Source organism: Patella vulgata, chromosome 3 (genome assembly GCF_932274485.2).
Source record: "Patella vulgata chromosome 3, xgPatVulg1.2, whole genome shotgun sequence".
NCBI classification, from domain to species: Eukaryota; Metazoa; Mollusca; class Gastropoda; family Patellidae; genus Patella; species Patella vulgata.
The window spans coordinates 15,233,875-15,258,373 of record NC_065881.2 but is presented as its reverse complement, the minus strand read 5'-3'; the positions used below and the strand labels follow the sequence as shown (position 1 = coordinate 15,258,373).

Below are 24,499 nucleotides of genomic sequence, written 5' to 3'. Positions count from 1 at the left end.
CCACACACACATTGGCTTGTATAAAAAAGAATCCTGGGCAGTTGGAATACAACAAAGAGTCAGTGGAAAGGCCGATGTCCAACCAAAATTTCCTTTACAGCACATTGCATGCCCGTCTTCATTTCAATGTTCAACCTCATTTCATTTCATTTAGATTTAATTTGATGTTTTTTGATACTTCTTGTAGAGAAATCGGAGCGAGTTACAATCATTGCCAAATGGATGGCGTGTGTCTATAGAAGTCTAGATGAATTTAATACTGACGAAAAGATATTTAACGAGATTAGATGTATGAAGATATTACCTTTATCTACTGGAGAGTTGACATCGCTGTCTAATACGACTGTGTTCCTTACGCCAGTTGACAGATCAACACGAAACAAGAGAAGGAATGGTGGGTACTGGAATGATAATGATGATAATATTGATAATACTAATGCTTACAATGATAATGATGATAATAATAATGATAACAATAATGATAATAATAATATTGATAATAAAAATAATAATGATGACGATAATAATAATGATAATGATGATAACAATAATGATAATAATAATGATGATAATAAAAATAATGATACTGATGATAATAAAAATGATGATGATGATAATAATGTTAACAATAATACTGATGATAATAATAATGATGATAATAAAAATGATGATGATAATAATAATAATGTTATCAATGATAACAATTATACTGATGATAATAAAAATGATGATGATAATAATAATGATGATAATAAAAATAATGATGATGATAATGATGATAATAATAATGTTAACAATGATACTGATGATAATAATAATGATGATAATAAAAATAATGATGATGATAATACTAATGTTAACAATGATACTGATGATAATAAAAATAATGAAAATAATGATGACAATAATAATAATGATAATAATAATGATAATGATAATCATTATAATGATAATAATCATTATAATGATAATAATCATTATAATGTTAATGATGAAAATAATGATAATGTCTCCCTTAGCACACTGTATGCCTATGTTCATTGTAACGGCTTGATGCAAACAAATGTGACATTAAACCCCCATTACATTTCTAGGTTAACTTCTAACTTCTGAGGGAGGGTTGGATGGCTGAATGGTTAGCACACGTGCGCTGTATCATACGGTCTGTGATTGAGTCAACTGGCGGGGTTTCGATTCCCCCGGTTGTACGTGACAAGGAGTAGGGTCGCCTGTCCAACCTCATGGGTTTTCTCCGGGTCCTCCGGTTTCCTCCCACTGCTAAAGACCCCTACGCGCAAGCAAATTATTGAAATAAAATTAAACCATATGTTAGTCCCGAAATGACCTATTTTGTGTCGAGTGGACGTTGAAACCCATTTCTCTCTCTCTAACTTCTGAAATCCATAAAGCTGCAATAGTTTGTTTCACAGTAAATGATGAAAACATAAAAGGTATGTTGACACAAACTGATTCAACACTGGTTTGATAACATTTAACATTTATGGGAGCTCGTCATTGTTATATTGAACACCTCATGCCACTTACCATATCATATCCTTACTTAAAATTAGTAGAAGACATGGCTACGTTTATTTCAGATCCGCTGTCGAAGATTGAACAAGATTTGAATACGGTCGATAGTGGATTAATAACGACAGAAGATAATGAAATAAATTCCCAGGTTGAAAAATTACTACAACTTGTTGACGTGAAACAATTATCACCTGACGATCTTATACACCATCATATATTACCTGTATTACGATCAGAAGACTGGAAGGTAAGAGACTACTTTATAGATATATATATACTTGTATTACACTCGGAAGACTGGTAGGTCAGAGACTATATTCTATCCATTACTTGTATTATGATCAAATGACTGGTAAGTAATTGATAAGAGACTACTTTATATATAGAACATATTTTATGACACGTCAACGATTGATCAACCTTGTTGCGCAATGAGTTTTTTTTTTGTACAGATCATATTTTCTAGAATAAAGATTGTGATATTTTATATAATCTTGCTTGATGAGACTGTTTTTTTTTTCTCAAACAATGTTTTATTTTCTAGAATAAAGATCGTGATATATTGATCAACTACGTGATGTATATAAAAGATCAATACGAACGCCAGCCATCAATTGTAAATCTGGAGGAACTGAAATCCATCGTACAAATAGCTACAAACCATGGGTTTAAAAACCCTAAAAAGGACTCGATACATTTTACAGCTCGTTACAACAACCCAATTGATCTACAGAGACAGTTACAGGGTAAGTATATTAAAACAACCCAATCAATCTACAGAGACAATCACGGCTCACACTGGCTTTCAATTTTTTTCCGTCAAAATAGGGGGGGTTGGATGGCTGAATGGTTAGCGTGCGCACGCTGTATCATAAAGTCTGTCATTAATTCGACTGGCGTGGTTTTGAATCCCTGTTTGTACGTGACAAGGAGTAGGGTCGCCTGTCCAACCTCGTGGGTTTTCTCCGGGTCCTCTGGTTTCCTCCCTCTGCTAAAGACCCCTATGCGCAAGCGAATTATTGAAATAAAATTAAACCATATGTTAGTCCCGAAATGACCTAGTTTGTGTCGAGTGGACGTTAAACCCCATTTCTCTCTCTCTCTCCGTCAAAATAGATGATGATTTTTATATAAAAAAAAATGTTCATATTTTTTTCCGATAAAAAAGACAACACGTAACAAATTTATGACTCCAGTAGGCCTATTGTAAAACAATTATCGCCACTTTCATATTTTTATCGTAAAATGCAACTATGGCGACCAACAGCTTGAGCTCTGGTGACAGTTACAGGGTAAGTATATTATAAAAATTGAAATGAAATTGGATTTAACATACGTTTGTTTTAATGAAGAACAGCATACACCATACGGTGTGCTATCAGGGAAATTTTGCCCATACAGCGCAACTACAGCCTACTCTTATATGGAATACCACCTGCCAACGACAATGTGTACACGGCACCTCCATCTTTAGTCCATCCGAAAGACTAAATGTTGTCCCTTGCCAGACCCTCTGTCCTGTATCACTGACAAGGGGGAACCATGCCCAAAAAATCCTGATGAACTTTCTCTGCCAACAATGGAACATTGAAAAATATTGGGTTCCTACTGTCACGTAGTATAAAATGGTCTGTCTAGATTAGGTAATGGAGGGGTGGGTGGATGGCCGAATGGTTAGCACGTGCATGCTGTATCATACGGTCTGTCATAAGGTCAACTGGCGGGGTTTCGATTCCCCGGTTGTACGTGACAAGAAGTAGGGTCGCCTGTCTATCTTCGTGAGTTTTCTCTGGGTCCTCCGGTTTCCCCCCACTGCGAATTATTGAAATAAATTTAAAGCATGTCTTAGTCCTGAAATGACCTAGTTTGTGCCGAGTGGACGTAAAACCCCATTTCTCTCTCTCTCACATTAGCTAATGAGTGTTGGGTTTACTTTCCTGAACTGTGGTGAGTAATTAATGAATATATTGATGTAATTTCAGGTTATGATTGGGTACTTGTTGATGGTGAATATTTGACTCAGGGTCCAGTCGGACTAGCAGCACAACAATGGCGGGATTTTCTCACCAAACTTGGTGTCATCGATTTCCTGGATGTTAGATCGAAAGATATCACCATTATGCCAGATAATTTGGTAAGTCTGCTGTCATCATCTATTGGTTGATGGTCGAGTGGACTAACTCATGGGGATATATCATAAGATCTGTCATTGAGTCAAGTGGCGTGATATCATTTCCCCGCTTGTACTTGACAAGTAGTGTCGTCTGTCCAAACTCGTGGGTTCTCCCCGGGTCCTCCGGTTTCCTCCCACTGCAAATTATTTAAATAAAATTGAACCATATGTTAGTCCCGAAATGACCTAGTTTGTGTAGAGTGGAGGTTAAACCCTCCTTCTCTCTCTCTCTCTCTCTCTCTCTCTCTCTCTCTCTCCCAGACTTTATAAGCTGTGGAAAATTTATATTTTCCGAAAATATGCGAATGCCATGCAGAGATTTTAGATACTCTCTAACATTTCTTATAGATGTTATCTCTTTTTTAGGATAAAACCCCATGGGCTGTTAAAAGTGACACTTTACCATCATCTCTAAATGGCTACATCATATCTGACTTCATATGCGACGAATTCCAAGCTTTGGTTACGAAAAATAGGAATCCAGAAACATTCAACCACCAGATGAAGATATTGTTTGCGAAACTCGATCAGGAATGGGACAGTATTTATTCTAAATTTAAAACAACTTCAATCCGATCTGCCGACGGTCAGATTCTACGAACAGTTGACTCATCTTTTGGTTTGTATTTAAAGTCACTGAAGTGGGTCCCGGCCGTAGATTTCAACACAGACGAAACAGATCAAAGAATCAAAGTTAATGTAAAAGAGGTTAATATGAAAGCATCGGATCTGTATGTCCGCGATCCGGGAATCGAGAAAATTCTCGCACATACTGTGAATTATATCCAGTGTAACGTCCTGGCCGCGAGTTCGTTTTCCAAATTCCTGGAAATTAAAAAGACGTTGGAAGTGTCCATGCTGAAAGATTTGTTGATTAAATGGGGGAAACGAAGCGAGGAAGACAAACCGGTAACATTTGTTGGTTCGTTGAAACAGATTCAAGCAATATACCTTTATCTTCGCGATAATCTGAAGAGCAAAGAGTCCCAAGATTTGTTTATTGATAATTCGGTGATTTTTGTTCCAAAGGATAAGCAGGATCCTGATCCATTGAAATTGGTCGTTGGGGAGATGTTAAAACGCGACGAAATTTGGTGGAATGACACTTCATCACTTTTCATATACCATCATAAATTGCTCATAGAGTATCATTTGGACATCGCCAACAAACATATTATAAGCAGTTTTTACCCCACCAAAGAATTTGAGAAATTTTTCCAAACCATTTGTCGTGTTCAGATGAATCCAAATATGTCTGATTATGCCGAACTTTTGGTTCTTTTATCGACGGTCCATTTGCCGACTCATAAAAGCATCTTTAGCAATGTGCTACAGATTTATTCTCTAATCGCAACGTCTCTAACTATCAACGACTCAGATGATTTTACATTAAGTACCATGAAAGAAAACGAACGGACCAAGATTGTTCAACGTTTATCCAAGCAGAAGATCTTTTGCTCCAAAGCCAACATTTGGGTGTCGTTGGCAGATAAACCTATGATAGCAGACAACCTAGAATTAGAGAAGAAGTTCGCCGGAGAGGAAAACGTCCATTTCTTGAAGTTAACAACAGACTCGAAAGATAAAAATACTAAATTTAAACGTAGAGGTAACTATCAAATGTTATTTTTTCTTTTATTTTATGTGAAGCATGAGTTTGCTGCAAAAGTTCCTCGGGTTTGTCAGTGGTGCAGGGAGCCGAAAAAGTTCCTTGGATTTGTCAGCTTGGTTTACCCTTGTCAGTGGTGTAGGATGGCTGCAAAAGTTTCTTAGGTGTCTCAGCGAAGTTTCCCCTTGTCGGTTTTGCTGAACAATGTCTAGTCATTTGGATGGGATGTAAAAAACCAAGTTCCCATGGAATTTGCCGACTAAAATTTCTTTCACAGCACACTGCATGGGGTCATATTCCTGTGTAGCTTAGCCTTATTATTTCATGACTCTTGTCTCTTGGTTCAGCCGAGATCTTACTTGTGAGGACTGGTCCTACCTTGGCTAATGCTACTCCTTTCCCTCTTTCTATTCACAATGTTTCCTCCCTCGACTACTTAAAAAAAAAACATCTCAAAACTCAAATTTTCCTACAAAACTGCATTGAATGATTCACAGTATTGCCTTTAGCTTGGAGCACCTTGTTAAAGGGGAGTTGGATTACCGAATGGTTTATCTTGTGCTTATTAGATCATAAGGTCTAGAAATGAAATGAAATGAAATGAAATGGGGTTTAACGTCCTACTGTTCTGCTCCTAAACTGGGCTAATGAAGACGGGCATACGCCATACAGTGTGCTATGAGGGAAATTTTGCCCGGGCAGTGGCACTACGGCCTACTCTTATATCGATTCCAACTGCCAAGGGATCTTTTTTACGTGCATGCCAATGTGTACACAGGACCTTGGTTTTTCGTCCCATCCGAACAACTAGACAGCTGTCCTTGTCAGGCCCTCCGTCCTGCATCACTGACAAGGGGCATAAGGTCTAGAGCTGAGTTACTGCTAGAGACCCCTGTTGAAATAAAATTGAACCATATTGAGATTGTGTTTATGATGAAATGCCTATAGTATAATAGGAAATGATATTATTATTAAAAATTATTATTATTTTCTGGTGAATTTCTGTTACAGATACCACAGTTGATCCTAGAGTTATGATGTTTATCAAGATGTTCCCAATACCAAATCTTAGCGACAGCGTGGAGAGCACATCACAGACCAAATTACTCCAACCTTGTCCTAAAGTCCAGCTGTTTATGCATCATGTGATACCACTGATACAGCGTTTTATTTACACACATTACCATGACGATATCTACACAGAATGTAAACAAAGTAACATGGCCGAGATTGTCTCAAGTTTACAGTTTTTTCAGGTAAATACAATCTGATTAAAATACAGATCAATATTTCATTTTTTTTTTTTTTTTATACTTTCAATGGTCTCGTCTACATGAAGATCTGACCAGTTGTAGTGGAAGGTCGCGTCAAGCGTCAAACAAGTTGCTTTAAATTGACAGTATGACGTCTGTCATTTAATTAACCAATCAGTGTTGATGTTTCTAGTAGGATACTCACAGTTCTGTGCATCGCACGCCAAGAACTCGCTGCAACAGACTGTTTCATTGGCTAATCTCTCACATCAACCAGAACGCGGGTTATAACAACTGTTCCAGGTCCTAGTGTAGTAGACAAGCAAAACAAAATTTTGAACTATAAAAAACGAACTGAAGTAGGATGTGTGTTTTAATTAGATTGAGGTAAATAATGATTTCAATTAAACATACATTATGTAAGAGCTAAATCTGACAATTTGCAGGTCTTTCCTTAGGCCTGAAATGTTATCTAAATTATTAATTAACTTATCCAGACCATAATCAACTCTCGATGCCATCAATAGCCTGAGATATTTAGTGGATTTGAATACGTTTTGTGATGGATGATTTAACGTAAAATTGGTTAATCAAGACTTTGTTTATTATCGTAGCAACAATACTAATGCCGATCAAGGCTAGTCTAAAATTTAATCGCTAACATCTCAGAATGAAGCAATTTGGCTGCAATTTTCATCATATTCTATTTTCATTATCTATTTTTTATAACTATGATAGCGAGAACCGTCAGCTCTTTATCTGATGCTCTAACGATAAAAGTTATCATCAGATCTGTATTAAATTGATATATGTGTCTCGTAACTCCCATTATCTACGAAAAAGTAAATATACAACAACTTTTGTTGGCCGCTCGGACGATTTAGCTGCTGTGGCTGTATATTTTATTGCCTGGCAACCTATCTTTTTCAATTATTAGACAGACGTGTTGGAGGTGATTTATAAGTTAAAGCACATCAGTGGAGTTATGTTACCTCATACAGAGAACTGTGTTCTGAAAGGAGACGAGTTTCTTGTGGATAAAAAATATGCTGAAAATTATGGGGAAATCATCAAGGAGATCGCCAAGTTCTTTAGTAAAGGAAACAATAAACTGATGAAAGAATTACGGTAAATCTTTTTTTTTTATGAAAATCCCTGAGACCTTTTGTTTTTGTTGCATATCTTGCGTAGTGTGTCCATGGAAACAAGTTTGACGAAGATTTTAATATATAATATTTATTCCAGAGCATATATCTGGTAAACTATTCAAGATATGATTATAAAACTTCGTGCACAGATCACTGCTAGAACAATTCAAACAGCGTGGGATGTTGATGACCAAGGTTAGGGGACCAAATGGTTTAACTAACAAGTGCATTTTAGACCATAAGGACTGTCATTGAGTCAAGTGTCATGGTTTCGATTCCCACTTGCTCATAACAAGGGAGTAGGGTCGCCTGTCCAACCTCTGTTTGTTTTCGGGTCCTCTGGTTATCTCCTAATCCTATGCGCAAGCAAATAATTGACATAAAAGTGAAACCTGAAATGATCTGGTTTGTGTTGAGTGGACATTAAATCCCATTTCTCTCTCTCATATATTGCGTTGTCTGTCAACCTACAGATTTTTTTTTCTAGTCATTTTCTGCTGTCAATAACACATATAATAAACAAACGATCAGAAGACAGTATAGATGATGTGTTAAACGAAGAAGAAGTGGATGATTTACCGGAAGAGGAGATCGTATGGTCGATCAAGGCACCGATTATAATACCACCAGTTGTTGTACCACCACCACCTCCAGGTATGTCTTGTGGGAGGGGCACTGGGTCGAGAATTGTACCACCACCTCCAGGTATGTCTTGTGGAAGGGGCACTGGGTCGCGGATTGTACCACCACCTCCAGTTATGTCTTGTGGAAGGGGCACGAGGTCGGTTGATTGTACCACAACCTCAAGGTATGTCTTGTGAGAGGGGCACTGGGTCAAGGATTGTACCACCACCTCCTGTTATGTCTTGTGGAAGGGGCACTGGGTCAAGGGTTGTACCACTACCTCCAGGTATATCTTGTGGGAGGGGCACTGGGTTGAGGATTGTACAACCACCTCAAGGTATGTTTTATGGGAGGGGCACAGGGTCGGGGGATTGTACCAGAACCTCAAGGTATGTCTTTCTTGTAGGAGGGGCACAGTGTTGGGGGATTGTAACACCAACATCTAGGTATGTCTTGTGGCAAGGACACAGGGTTTGGGGAGTTGTATCACCAATTCCAGGTATGTCTTGTGGGAGGGGCACTGGGTAGAGGATTGTACCACAACCTCCAGGTATGTTTTGTGAGAGGGGCACTGGGTAGAGGATTTTACCACAACCTCCAGGTTGTTTGGGGATTGTAACACCAATGTCTATATATGTCTTGTGGCTAGGATACAGGGTTTGAAGGGTTGTATCACCGACCTCTAGGTATGTCTTGCGCGAGATCCACGATTGTTTGGATTGCAGTGATTTTATCACCAACCTACTGGTACTCTTTGTGGAATTGGGTGGCAAGATTTGTATTGCCAATCTGCAAGTATGCATTGTGGATGGTTCCAAGATCAAGGGAAGCCAGAAGAATGATGCCGACAGAGGTATGATATTTATAAGTCAAAATGCAGAATACAGGCATTATAAAGTTATATAATTATATTAAGTTATGGCCATGATTTTCTTTTTATCGTCAGTTGAGCAACCAGCATCAGAAGCCCAATCAGAATCTGGTAATACGGAGAAAACTTTACGATCATGGCCACCACGTGCTCCAGATAATCCTAACGCACAACAGAGATCAGGTCAGTATGTTGTCTCTCATCTTTTAAAGATATATTATGCAAGATTTAGATAAAGAGCTGGTCTTTCTTGCTATAATACTTCAAGAATAGATAATGTAAAATTAACATATTGAAAAATTTCATTCAAATTACTTTATTCTGGGCGAAGTTTTGACTGATGGAAGATGTAGCATAGATTGTTTATTATCGTAGCAATGGAACTTGACAATCCGAGACAAAGTCTTGATTGTCCATTTTATCATTAAATTTTTAAATGTTCAAATCCATTTAAATCTCTTGGATGTTTAAATCCCTGCCATCCAATGATCTAGAGAGTTGACTATAGGCCTGTCGTGTTAATAAATATCTAAATAATAATTCTGTATAACATTTGAAGCCAGAACAAAGATCTGCATCTTCAAATAGATGGTTTTTGTCGCTCGGAAGGCAATGATCCACTGCTCTGAAGGTCCAAAGTTCAATCCCAGTGTTGGCAAAGAACATTGTCAAGTCGTTTTGGAGAGTATAAAACCTATCTTTTCCTGTGTGCACATTAAAGACCCCTCGAATTTGATGAAGAGTCATTTAGCGACTAAAATGGTTTAATTTTATTTTGATAATTGGATTGTGTGTAGTAGTCTTTAGCAGTGAGAGGAAACCGGAGGACCCGGAGAAAACCCACACGATTCGATAGGCGACCCTACTCTTTGTTGTTTACAAGCTGGTAATTGAAACCATGCCACTTGACTCACTGACAGACCTGATGATCTAATGAGCATGTTGAACCATTCGGCGATCCAACCCTGTAAGACACAAAGAAATGAAACATAATTATCATCTGCATAATAAATATCTAAATATTTTTCAGATGTTACCTTTAAACCCCTTGGAGCTAAACTATGGCCTCCGCCAGCTCCAGAAGGTTTTGTTGCCAAATCCCGCACAGATTTTCTTCCATCAAACATTAAAGTTGTGGCGGCCGAAACAGATGAGAAAACCACAGATGCTGCTGACCCATCAAAAAATTCAGAAAATCTGAGACCATGCGGAGACAGAATGGCAAACGAAGACGGTGCGGCAAGAAGGCCACGTTCATCAGAAGGACCAATGAACACAGATACAGATGGGGTGGTTAGACGTCCTTCTGGAACATCGAGACAGAGCTCAACTGTTAGTTCAACAGGAGGAGGAAGTCGACCTGTGTCACGTGAAGTTGACGGACGACCGACGAGTCAAGACCTGTCGAAGTCTGATGGTTCTGCAGGTGATAGTCGTATGTGTCCCCGCTTTTGCTTGAAAATTTACTTTGCAATGCTTTCTCAGATGTTTTCCTATTTTCTTTTTTAAAAATTTGAGAAAGAGGGTGATGGAGGAGACCCCACTTCAATCTGGTTAAAACACAGATCCCATTTCGATTCGTTTTTATAGTTCACAATTTCGTTTTACTTGTCTATACTACACTAGGATCTGAAAGAGTTGTTATCATTGACGTGTTCTGAATGGTGTGAGGAATTAGCCAATGTAACGGTCTGTTACACTGGCTTACTTTTCAGGAGGTCTGTATTTCGATCCTGGTGTTGGCCCCAAGAAAGCTCCTCTTGGTTTCCCCTTTGATGGTGATGAAGGACAGGGGTTACTGTGAATATTAACCATCAACATATAGGTCATTTGGAATTTAATAAAAATGAATCTAGGAGAATCTCTGAGAAGCATTAAATCATGCGTATCATTGACTGTTGCACCATTATTTAATGTTCACTTTATCTATCTGCAATGTTCTATAAAAAGTCTTTATAGATTTGATGTCTTGCTAATCGAACAATGAGGTCACTGTACTCTCGACTAAAATCTTGTGGAATTGAATCCCAGCTTTGACCAAGAAGAATATTGGGATATTTCAAGCTGGCTTCCACTTGATAGAGATATTTGCCTGCGGGGCAGACAAGTAAATTGTGTCCAGTTGTTTGGATGGTATGGAAAACAGGCAATCCATGAAAACTGGTCAGAGAGACTATAGTCAGACTAACATATTTTTCAATTTTATTTTAAAAAATTCAATTGCGTGTAGGGGTCTTTAACAGGGGTAGAAAACCAAAGGACTCTGAGAAAACCCACTGGATTGAGCAGACAACTCTACTCCTTGTCACAAGCAAGCTTGATTAAAACCAAACCACTTAACTCAATAAAAAAAGTTTATCTGTAAATCTGTTGTGCTGTACAGGTTTTAACAAGGGCTCAAAAACTAAAAAAAAAAATTAAAAAATATTGAATATAATTTTAATTTTAACTATTTTTTTTTCTAAACAGTAAAATTCAATAAATTTTTCTTTTAGATTAAATGTTGTCTTCGTATACAGCATGTTTATATCACTATATATCTTTTATTGTGGCATGAATTTCTACAATTCTTAAATGGCAGAATGTTTAAATCTTTTCTTTTTAATTAGTATTTTTTCTTTACACAATTAACCTTCGATTTATTTTATTTTTATAAATTTTAACTCAAATCATGTCATGGCTTAAAAGCACTAACCAACTCTCCTCCCTAACAAAAAAAAAATTAAATGAATTAAAATAGCTTTTAGTAATATTTTTGTTCTGAATCTTAATACCTAAGTTTACTTTCTTTATATTGAAAATATTATTAATTTGTAATTATTAATTATATAATTAGTATTCATATAATTTTTATAATCTTTATCTCTTCAGTTAGAAAGCACAATGTCAAATCTATGATTACTTTCAAAGTCAAAATATTATTATTTATTTATTTATAAAACTGAACCATGCCCAATTTTTATAATCCTCCACATTGCCTGTGCGCCCCGACCCCAACCATATTTTTGTTATTATTTGCAAAATGAAATGAGAGAGAAATGGGGTTTAACGTCCACTCGACACAAACTAGGTCATTTCAGGACTAACATATGGTTTAATTTTATTTCAATAATTCGCTTGCGCATAGGAGTCTTTAGCAGTGGGAGGAAACCGAAGGACTCGGAGAAAACCCACAAGGTTGGACAGGCGACCCTACTTCTTGTCATGTACAACCGGGGATTCGAAACCAAGCCAGTCGACTCAATGACAGACTTTATTATACAGAGCGCGCACGCTAACCATTCAGCCATCCCCCCCCCCCCCCCCCCAAAAAAAATGAAATGAAGTTAAATGGAATGTCTTGCTCATCCTCAACATACAGTATCAAGATCTTTTAATGTTCTACTTTTCTGAAGAAGACTTTCAGAACTTGCTAGTCCCCAACCTCTTGGTTTACGTTTGACAAATGTGGCTTTAATTTTATAGGCAAACGGAAGATAGACAGCAATGAGACAGAAGATAACAACGAAACAAAACGTCATGCACCCAGTTCCCCAGAGGACAACGTGGATGTAACAGCTACCATGCCAGAAAAAGCTCAAGATCAGACTCAACCAATAGAAACCTCCCCAAGCCCAGAGTCGGAGACAAACCGTCAGCATAGAAGCCCATCTCGTCCTCTCGACCCAAATCATAAACGCCCTTTTAACTTTGGTAAGAATAATAATCATCTCTTAAACATGAATAGAACAATAATCATCTAATAACATGAATAGAACAATAATCATCGTGTACCATGATTAGAACAATAATCACCTTATATCATGAATAGAACAACAATCATAACATAAATAGAACAATAATCATCTCATAACGTAAATATAACAATAATCATTCCATAACATGAATAGAACAATAATCACCTTATAACATGAATAGAACAATAATCATCTCATAACATGAATAGAACAATAATCATCTCATAACTTGAATAGAACAATAATCAACTCATAACATGAATAGAACAGTAATCATCTGTAACATGAATAGAACAATAATCATATTGTAACATAAATAGAACAATAATTATCTTATAACCTGAATATGACAATAATCATCTCCTAACATGAATAGAACAATAATCATCTTGTAACATAAATAGAACAATAATCATCTCATAACATGAATAGAACAATAATCATCTCCTAACATAAATAGAACAATAATCATCTCCTAACATGAATAGAACAATAATAATCATGTAACATGAATAGAATAATAATCATCTCATATCCTGAATAGAACAATAATTATATCGTAACATGAATAGAAAGGAATCGATTTGAAGGTCCTATTTGTTTTCCCTGTGTTCATGTGTGCCATAGAGGCAGGATAATTTGCACTGAATTCCTGCTGTTAGGAGTTTCATTCACGTTCATGCCAACCTGTGCATTGGTAGACGTCAGTTTTTCACTTCATCTGACAGAATGACTAGTTAACACGCTTTACTTAGAGACTGGTCTTAAAAAAATCAGATGCCTTTGGCCCACTCCAGGATTGGAACCCAAGATATTTTAGTTATAGAGTCCCGTTTTCTTACAGCTTGACTATTGCACTTCCCCCAACCAACTTACTGAGGGCCACAGTATTATCAAAAAAAATAGATTATGTATGTTAGCCCTGGGAACATAAAAGAACCCTTCCTGTAGCAATGGCCCGAGAAATCCCCCTCTGGCCATTGCTGGATTTGCTTCTGATACTTGAGCTTTTGAGGGATTGTGTCCATTCTTCCTGTTCAATCAAATCTATCCTAAGTACAGCAACATGACAGCCCTTTGTTTAATCTGGGATCTTCCCTAAAACTTTGGACAGTGATTTAAGGTATTAAAAACGGTGAAAAGTATTGTTCGTCGCCAAACAGTATTGTTTACATTGTATCCGTTCTGATATCCTTGTTTGTCACGCAATGCACTGGTTAATTGGGCATAATAAAATCATGAGTCGTAACGTAAGATTATGTAAACATATTTGGTCCAATTTTGAGCTCTATAGAAAGCGTAATGATATTGTTACGCAGTTAGGTATTGGTTGTTAATCGGACTGTTAATGTGGAACAGAAATTTGCTTCCATTACAGCAGTGTTAGTAGGATTAGGTCAAATCAAACGAAACACTGGGAGGAGTATCGTGTAGAACAGAAGGACTATATCAACCCTATTTTATTTCATGCAAACACAAATTCATTTATTTCAACAATTTTCTTTTCTAGATGCACCTAAGTGGCAGGAATCTTCAAGTGTAATACCGTATGAAGATTTACCATTGGGCGACCGACCATCCCTGAATATTGACGTATCAGACGACCCCGAGAACGAACGTTTAGTTGGACGTTGGGGAGAACAAGTGGTCTACGATTATCTTCTACAACAGAAGGCAGCCAATAAAAACATCCTGGATGTGAATTGGGTCAACGAGAAATGCGAGTCAGGCGATCCGTACGATTTTATCATCACTTATCGTTCGGAGAAAGGGGAACAATTAACGCTGTACAGTGAAGTTAAGAGCACTCGCTCGGATGCTAAACGAATGTTGGAGACATCGATGCCAGAAGTTAAATTTGCGATGGACCAATGTCAGAATTATGAGATATACAGATTGTTTAATGCCGGTACAAGTAATAATGTTCGACTTGTACGAATATCAAATATAATGGACAAAGACAACATTAAATTATATATGTTTATTTAATTCAGTATTTATTTAATGGACAGTATTATGTGAACCTTGGTCAAGCAGATGATCCCTGGTACCAATTCCTATATTGTACGCCACCATGACTCAAGTACAAGGTCTACTATATTTTGTATTCACCCATCACTTAAGTACAGAGTCTAGTACTGAGAATTAAGAAAAAAAAATGAAATACGCCTTTTTTTATTAAATCAAATGTAAATCAAGTGTAAGTTCTAGTACTGAAAAATGTGAGAAAGGAAGACATTTTAAATATTATGTAAAATTGATGAAATAAAATTTTTTATTTAAATTAAATATAAATAAGCATTAGGTGCAAAAGTTACATCTAGCAGGTTGTCTACTTATTAAAATATGGATTCATATTCACACAGGTTGTCTACTCTTGGTATCACTTATTAAAACATGGATCCACATTCACACCAGTTGGCGAGGCTGTTGGACCACTTGCTAACTGCGATAATTTCAAATTTAAAAAAGAAAATCATTTTAATTTCACTCCCAACTTCTCATTCTGTGCACACCATTGCTCCCATTTCAAATTATTTGTCCAATGCAGCATTGAATTATATGTATATCCATAAACTACAGTTTCATGAATCATGAATAGTATTAATACAAATTTGTATGTAGTATTCAAATATCTTGTGACTGAGATAATTTCATTTTTACTTTTATTATTCACAAATTTATCATTCATGGATGTTATATAAATTGGTAATTTATCAATTATCAATTTATGTTAAGTGGTAATTTATGAATTAACAATTTTATGTAAAGTAAGCATTGATGAATTGGCAATTTTATGTAAAGTGGTCATTTGTTGATTGGCAATTTTATGTAAAGTGATATTTTATGAATTAGCAATTTTAAGTAAAGTGGTAATTTGTGAAGTTGTAATTTTTTGTAAAATGGTAATAATTTGTGATTTATGACTTTATGAAATGTTAATATTATATTGGTAATATTTATTAATTAACGAATTCAAAATGTTATACCAATTTGTAATTCATGAATTGGTACTTTACACTTTAATCCAAGTATCATTTAATCTTGTGTATTTAGCCATAATTTCATTCACATTTTTCAATATCAAATATCTGTTTAAAAATTTGTAAAAAGCACCTCAAATCATCTAATTTGTACTTATGTCCAGTTTAAAACTGACTGTATAATTTTGATGATGTTATGTCCAGTTTAAAACTGACTGTATAATTTTGATAACGATCATCCAATTTACAAGTGTTTAATTTCCCAATCACCTATTCATTTATATATTGTCCTATGGTTTTATATTTAATATTTCGTTTCATATAATTTTATTACACATATTTTAAGAAATTATTGAAGTTTCAGGGATTATCTAATTTATAACATTATTCAAAGATACTTTGGTTATCTCAATTCACGATTCTTGAAACCATGTTATACCAATTTGTAATTCATGAATTGGTACTTTACACTTTAATCCAAGTATCATTTAATCTTGTGTTTTTAGCCATAATTTCATTCACATTTTTCAATATCAAATATCTGTTTGAAAATTTGTAAAAAGCACCTCAAATCATCTAATTTGTACTTATGTCCAGTTTAAAACTGACTGTATAATTTTGATGTTATGTCCAGTTTAAAACTGACTGTATAATTTTGATTTCCCAATCATCTATTCATTTATATATTGTCCTATGGTTTTATATTTAATATTTGGTTTGATATAATTTTATTACACATATTTTAGGAAATTATTGAAGTTTCAGGGATTATCTAATTTATAACATTATTCAAAGATACTTTGGTTATCTCAATTCACGATTCTTGAAACCATGCATGATACCTGGTGTATATTAAGAAATCATGTACACGCCCATAAACATTACGATTTATCTAAAACAAACCCTGTCTGGTCAATAAATACAGCAAATACTATAAATCACATAGTCACAGTTTCACAAAGCATTCTCAGCCTTAAGTTAAGACTTTACTCAAAATTGCTGGCCTTATTTTAATTAAAATATAGCCCTTTATAAAACTTTTGATGTATCAAATACATCAGTAAGAAACTATGTGCAAAGTTTTGTGTTTCTGGATTAAAGATATTTCTCATAAAAGTTGAGTAAATTCCTAAGTCTTGAGAATGCTTTGTAACTAGCTAGGGGCCATATATCATGTAGGAGTTCTGTATTTAATGTTTAATGGCACAAGAAACCAAGGTCCTGTATTGGCGTGCACATTAAATAATCCTTGACAGTTCTAATAAGAGTAGACTGTAGAACCACTGTCTGAACAAAATTGTCCACATTATAGCACACTGCATGACATATGCCTGTCTTTGGCAAGGCAAAAGTATCGAGTCGTTGGGATGGAACAAAATAACCTAAGTCAAATCACGAATAATAGTAGACTGTACCGCCCGCTGCTGTCTGGACATAATTTTCCTCGTAGCACACTGCACATCTTTTGGCAACTAAAAAAGCATCTAGCTTTGGGATGATGTGCACGTTAAAGAATCCTGGACAGTTGGGAATCAATGAAGATTAGGTGGAAATATCCCTCATATGCTCGTCTTAACTAGCCTGGTTGGTGCCGTAGGACGTTAAAACTCATTCCATTTTATAGTTGTAGAAAATTGTAATCTTCATGTACATTTAATTCAATTATGTATATATTGGAATTTAATGTTAATGATATGTAATAATATAGTGCTTTAATCATATACACTGGAGCTCTGTATGACTGGAGATACCTTATACTAGCCTGTATGACTGGAGATACCTAATACTTGCCTGTATGACTGGAGATACCTTATACTAGCCTGTATGACCGGGGATACCTTATACTAGCCAGTATGGCTGGGGATACCTACCTTATACTGGCACTGTATGGTTGGAGATACCTTATACTAGCATGTATAACTGGAGAACATGGAGAAAAAAGTGTCCTCCATATTTATGTAGTATACATCACTTCGAGAGCTGCACTACCTAAGTGTGTAAGACACTGGCTTGCTAACCATGAGGTCCCGGGCTCGCTCCTGGTGTTGCTATGTTTGTGTTATGTTAAAGATATTACTGAATAAAGTATTTTATAGATACAAACAACTTTGACAATTTTTGTTGCCCATTTAAACATGCATTATGCAAGAGCTAAATCTGTCTATTACAGGTCTTTCTTTAGGCTTGAAATGTTATCTAAATTATTAATTAACCTATCCAGACCATAATCAACTCTAGATGGCATCGCTAGCCTGTGATATTTAGTGGATTATGAGCCGATTTACTGCATAACTTTCCTTCACGATTTAACGATTATACGTTCAAGAGTAACATATATATTATACGTCCTAGAGTAACATAAACCATATTAACATGTAAAAATCATATTATACATTTTAGAGCGACATTATACGTTCTAGAGTAACATATATTATACGTCCTAGAGTAACATAAACCACATGTAAAAATCATATTATACATTTTAGAGCGACATTATACGTTCTAGAGTAACATATATATTCTACGTCCTAGCGTAACATAAAGCCTGTTATGTATTACTATAGTCGTGGTACTGGCATAGTGCCCATCATGAGGGGGGGGGGGGGGGGGTATAATCCACTCGACACAAACTATTTCGTAACAAATGATTCAGTCTTATTTCAATAATTTCGCTAGCGCAGAGGAGCCTTTAGCGGTGGGAGGATCCGGAGAAAACCCACGAGGTTGACAGGCGACCCTACTCCTTGGCACGTACAAGCGGTGACCATGTGATCAAACGCGCACACGTTAACCATTCTCCAGCCAACCCCCTTGACCACCAAAAGATTGTATTATTATATTGCCTACAAAGAAATAAGAATGCTCCAAGATTTTTTAATTCATCATATGTGTGCTAACAATGAACGGGGTTGAACAATTGTTGGACTGCTATCCTTTTAAAGATACAACTTTTAATATGGTGTAGTTTGCAAAATCCCTCAAATGTTGACCAGTATTCTTTAACTAAACGTAAGGATATATTTGGCTGGGTTTGACCTTTAAAAAATTACTGTCAGTCTTTATCAATACAGTTACAATTTATATAGAAAGCACTGAATGCAAATCGTTATCATATAAGAAGTTTATTTACAAGGTAAAATTCTTGAAACAAACCAAAAAAGCATATTTTAATAGAAAGAGAACAAAGCAATCCTATACTCACACGATAAATATTCATTTGGTCATATATGACTTTTTTGTTGATGATATCAATTTGTGTAAAATCTCTTAAAATACGTGACAAGGAGTAGGGTTGCATGTAGAACTTTGTGGGTTTTCTCCGGTTTCCTGTGACAAGAGTTTGCATGTACAGTCAACCAACAGCTCAAATATTGTGCGAGGCGATGACAGACATGGTTTTCTATGTAATTTAGAAGTTCCGGCTACAATTTCTAAAAAAAATGTAACAAGTTTATGCATGTACTGTTTTCTATGGGATTTAAACGTTTTAGCTAAATTTAACACTTTTGATTTTTAGTTAATCGGTCTCGATATCGTATAATACATTGGCCTAACTGTTTGATATTTTTTTTCCATTTTCAACTGCCATTTTATAGAACCAGTGTAACAGACAGTAATTCAAGCTGGCAGAGAATGAAGCGTGTAGTATTTGTTTGAACGACTTTCAACAACCTGTAATAATCGGCTATCAATATTCTTTCTGCTTCATCAGTTTAAAAGATTATGCGAACAAAACCTCCACTAAAGATCAGTTCCAACTGTCCATTATGCCGTAAGTTTTATAAATGTCAGTGACGGGGACCTGGAGCGATTTAGACCAAAACCAATCAATATTCCTCTATGTGATGTTTGTACTGGTGATATATGTCAATATTGCTGTCGAGACTGTTATCAGTATTTATGTAAATCATGCACAAACATGCATGATAAGATGAAAATTTGCAAAGACCATGTTGTTTGTCGGTATGATGAAACACAAATCTATCAAGCGTCTACTTCACGCGAACGAATAAAGGAAAAAAAAACTTCAGCTTCTTCTATCACAAATCCTAAAGGTTTTTGCACCCACCACAAAAGAAAGAAAGTTACAATCTACTGTAAAGATTGTTTACTAGCCTTATGTTGAAAATGTTTCTTGGTCGATCATAATGGTAACCGTTATTTAGATTTACAAGAAGACGAAGTCAGACAAAGTATCAGACACGACTTAAAATCACTGAATGATGAATTAGGAAAGCAAATTACTGATATTCACAAACATTATGATAATTTAAATAGTAGATTAATTGAAGTCAAAAACTGCACAAAAACTGAATGTGATAAAGTAGATGCGCAGGTTGAGAAAATCTGCGCAGAGTTTCATAAAATGAAAGAAAATATTAACAAGGAAATTCAGAAAACTGGCGGAGAGAAATAATCCAAATTAAGGAAATTGATGGAGGACATTAAAAGACTAACAGAATATTTAAAAGCTAGTGTAAAATATTCGGTGAATGTTTTAGAAGATTCGTCCATTGTTCAAGTTTTACAAAGACTGTGACACACAGACCATCATTGGTGAACCGGGCTACGTACATGCATTGATGAACTAGGCCACAGACCATCATTTGTGGACTGGGCGACACAGACCATCATTGGTGAACTGGGACACAATTGACAGTCATTGGTGGACTGTATCACAATCGGCAATCATGCAGTACTGGGCCACATTCCATCAGTGGTGGACTGGGTCACAAACCATAAATAGTGGACTGGGTCACAAACCATCAGTGATAGACTGGGACATACAGACCCCCAATAGTGGATTGAAGCTCAGGCCATCACTGGTGGACTGGTCCACACAATAGACCATCGGTGTTGGACTGGGCCACAGACCATCATTGGTGGACTGGGCGACACTCCATCAGTGGTGGGCTGGCCCACACAGACTATCAGTGGTGGACAGGGCCACAAACCATCAGTGGTGGATTGGGAAACACATAGCATCAGTTCTGGACAGGGCCACCACACCATCTGAGGTAGAGAGGGTCACAGAACATCACCAGTGGTGGACTGGGGCACACGTAGCATCAGCGGTGGACTGGGACACACACACACACACACACACACCATCAACGGTGGACTGTCCCACATCCAATCAGTGGTGGGCTGGGACATAAACACACACCATCAGTGGTGGACTGTCCCACATGCCATCGGTGATGTACTGGGCCACACAATAGACCATCATTGGTGGACTGGGCCACAGACCACCATTGTTGGAATGGGTCAAACCCCATGAGTGGTTGACTGAGCCACACTCCAACAGTGGTGGATTGGTCCACACTCCATCTGGGACACACAGACCATCGGTGGTGGACTGGGCCACACAGACCATCAGTGGTGGATTGGTCCACACTCCATCTGGGACACACAGACCATCGGTGGTGGGCTGGGCCACATTAACCATCAGTGGTGGATTAGGCCACACAGACCATCTGTGGTGCACTAGCCCACAAACCATCATTGGTGGACTGGTGCCCACATGCTATTAGTGGTGGACTGGTACACACAGACCATCAGTGATTGGCCGAGAAAGTTCATCGCGATGTCAGTGGTGCAAAACAGAGGGTCTGGCAAGGAACAACGTATAGTCGTTCGGATAGGACGAAAATCCTAGTTCCCGTGTCGTGTACATATTGGCGTGCACGCAAAGGATCCCTTGGCAGTTGGAATTTTATATAAGGGTAGGTCGTAGTGCCGCTGTCCTAGCTGAATTTCCCTCATAGCACACTGTATGGCGTATGCCCGTCTTTATTTACCCAGTCGGAGCAGAACAGTAGGACGTTAAACCCCATTTCATTTCATTTATTTCCATCAGTAGTCAACTGGGCCACATACCATCAGGTGGTGCACTGGATCACAGTTCATCATTGGTGGACTGGAACACACATACCATCCGTAGACTGGGCCACACATACCATCAGTTCTGGACAGGGCCACACACACACACACACACACACCATTAATGGTAGACAGGGCCACATGCCATCAGTGGTGGACGGGGGCACACGTAGCATCAACGGTGGACTGAAACACGCACACACACACCATCAGTGGTAGACTGCCCCACATCTTAACAGTGGTGGACTAGGGCAGCCATACCATCAGTGCTGGACTATGATACAATAGACATGGCGGACTGGGGCACACAAACCTTCAGCGGAGGACTAGGCCACAGACCATCATTGGTGAAAAATTCATCGCTTCCAGGCAAATTTAGAAAATAAATAATTTGAAGTATGAGCTGATTGCACATAATCTTGTGTTGATTTTGAAAGTTGATCAGTTCGCTTGAATATTGCGTCCATAATTCAAATTATGATAAGTAGGGTAACTTTAAAGTCCATATTTCCACAACTTGACCCCCTTATCAACTCAGTAACGCCTACGTATGTCTTTTGACACCTTTATGCCTCTAAGTGGTCTCTAAATAGCAATCGGTGAGAAAATAGATTAAGTCCATCCAGAGACCCTTTTGCGAGTGTGTTTCAAGGCTAATTTCTGAAACTTTCACTTGGGGATTACAAGAGTTAAAGTTTGAAATGAAACTAGTAGTAATCTACTCATATAGGTAATTATCCATCAGAGTAAAATAAGATAAGATTTTATTGTATCATAACACCCATTGCAGTCCGCATACAATTCATATACATGACATAAGGAACATAGAATAAATAGCAATGTACATATTTTACATATATATTTATATGAATACGAAACATGAAATACAGGTTCGTGTTAAAAGTGAAAATATATATCAGAAACATTATTTCAAAATATATAGATGTTAAAAAATGAAAATAAAATGTGAAGTTTGTCTTGTAATACCTTATTAGATTGAGGTTTGATTTCTACGTTTAAATACTTTATATACATAATGACATACACTGTAGCAATATCGTCGTTGCGACATTGTTTAAAATTTATAGACAAGGAATAGAGAAATAAGATGGTTTAAACAACATTTTTATCTTTACAAATTATTCTCTATTGTCAGTATAGTAGCTATGGTATGGGTTTATTTAAAACGCAAATTAATTGTTTATGAAATAGTGTGAGAATAACAGGAAAGAGGTTCTAAGTTCAAGGATAGATTGTGTTCGAAAAATATGTGACGGAAAATTACGATTGTATCATTTGGCTTGTTTGACCAATCTCTATACTTATTTACATGATATTTGACCAATTAGATAATTGAAATCCAAAACCTAAATCTACAAAATGATCATATTGGTGGGCGATTGCCAGACAGCAGCTTGATTCCAGAAGGGGAAAGATGTAGCAATTCCTATCAGCAGACTTGCCCATATCGAGTCTGGCTGGCTAGGGTTTGAGAATGACTTTAGTATTGTAATCTATACTATGTTTGTATCTATGTATCCAGCTATGCTATATAAAATGTAAAAACGAACTGTTGCACTGTTATAACTACTGAGAAAGCAAACGTCTTAAGAAAACAGTAAGAGGTAAATACACAACGTGAATGGGAAAAAAGACAACCAGAGACAAATTCTAGACCACCACAAGGCTACTAAGATATGTAGTAAGAAAAGATGCATGGGTCGTACGTAGGATGTGGCGACCGGTTTTAGTACGTGTCCGCTCTCCACGTCTGACAGAAGACTCATGGTGCTACGACACTCACAGAAACTGAGGGGGGGGGGGTCAAATAAATTTTCAAACGTTAAGGTCAAATTGTTGTCACTGAAAGTAGCAGAAAGAATATTTAGCCTAAGAGATTGATAGAGTGCACATAGTCTCAAATCAAGGGGCGTTCTTGTACCGGCCCCTCTCTATTTCTAGTTGATTAAGCCATTACTAAAGACAAAATGTAGACACGAAAAATAACCTGCCTTTCGCCAGGCCGGAAGTAGGACTTCAATATGTGCACATCATACGGAATGAAACCAATGTTTGTATGTATTACAGAGAATGCAGTCCTGGCCCCTTCTACAGGTTTTTTTTCTACATAAAGGGCATGGCCTTTTACCAGGAGGAGACGGAATCTTATTTGATGAACTTTCAGGCTAATCTTTTTTTTTGTTTCTTTCAAGCGTGGCATATCGAAAGCTGAACTCCAAAAACTAAAAGATCAAAAGCCGCCGAAGAATGCTTTCAACCTGCACTGGGATGTTTTATAACTAGTTCATAAAGAAAATGCCGTGCTGAATGGTTTGAACGGGGGTAATAGGCCGTCTGAAAAAAAACCCTAGCCGATGGCCCACCTAGAGTGCCCTAAAGCTTTTATAAGTAGCCTAACCTACAGTGCCCCACACGTCTAATCCGGGACCTATTGTGGTCCATGACTAACCTGGAGCGTCGAACTATATTTATGTGTGACCTAGCGTGACCCATTACCCACCTGGTGTGTCCACCATTTTCATACGTGACCTTAAGTTCCCCACAATTTTCATACGTGACCAAGCTTGACCTATGACCCACCTAAAAATTTGTAGGTGTGGTCTGAATTGAAACCAATATCAATGACAGACCTTACGATCTAAAGCGCACTGAAAAGATTCGGT

General features: G+C 37.0%; 2 protein-coding genes across 4 annotated transcripts in view; both read left to right on the top strand.

Moving 5' to 3' along the window:
- The window catches only part of LOC130012154 (putative ferric-chelate reductase 1), a 257,602-nt gene extending 256,468 nt beyond the window's left edge, over positions 1-1,134 (top strand). Inside the window, exon 11 of the transcript XR_008787499.1 lies at positions 1,119-1,134. The gene's annotated coding sequence lies outside the window, so the exon portion shown is untranslated. The remainder of the gene's footprint in view (positions 1-1,118) is intronic.
- The window catches only part of LOC126816138 (uncharacterized), a 54,624-nt gene extending 36,586 nt beyond the window's left edge, over positions 1-18,038 (top strand). Inside the window, exons 22-33 of one of the 3 annotated variants that reach the window (XM_050542345.2) lie at positions 188-394; positions 1,599-1,780; positions 2,078-2,279; positions 3,516-3,667; positions 4,073-5,315; positions 6,327-6,571; positions 7,506-7,696; positions 8,204-8,370; positions 9,287-9,394; positions 10,242-10,646; positions 12,677-12,904; positions 14,459-18,038. In XM_050542345.2, the coding sequence (XP_050398302.1) occupies positions 188-394; positions 1,599-1,780; positions 2,078-2,279; positions 3,516-3,667; positions 4,073-5,315; positions 6,327-6,571; positions 7,506-7,696; positions 8,204-8,370; positions 9,287-9,394; positions 10,242-10,646; positions 12,677-12,904; positions 14,459-14,937 (3,809 nt within the window). In that variant the 3' untranslated portion in view covers positions 14,938-18,038. Of the gene's footprint in view, positions 1-187; positions 395-1,598; positions 1,781-2,077; positions 2,280-3,515; positions 3,668-4,072; positions 5,316-6,326; positions 6,572-6,863; positions 6,956-7,505; positions 7,697-8,203; positions 8,371-9,286; positions 9,395-10,241; positions 10,647-12,676; positions 12,905-14,458 lie in introns of those variants that run through there. The other 2 variants (XM_050542347.2, XM_050542348.1) reach the window with 2 other exon arrangements.
- The last annotated feature ends 6,461 nt before the right edge of the window (positions 18,039-24,499 follow it).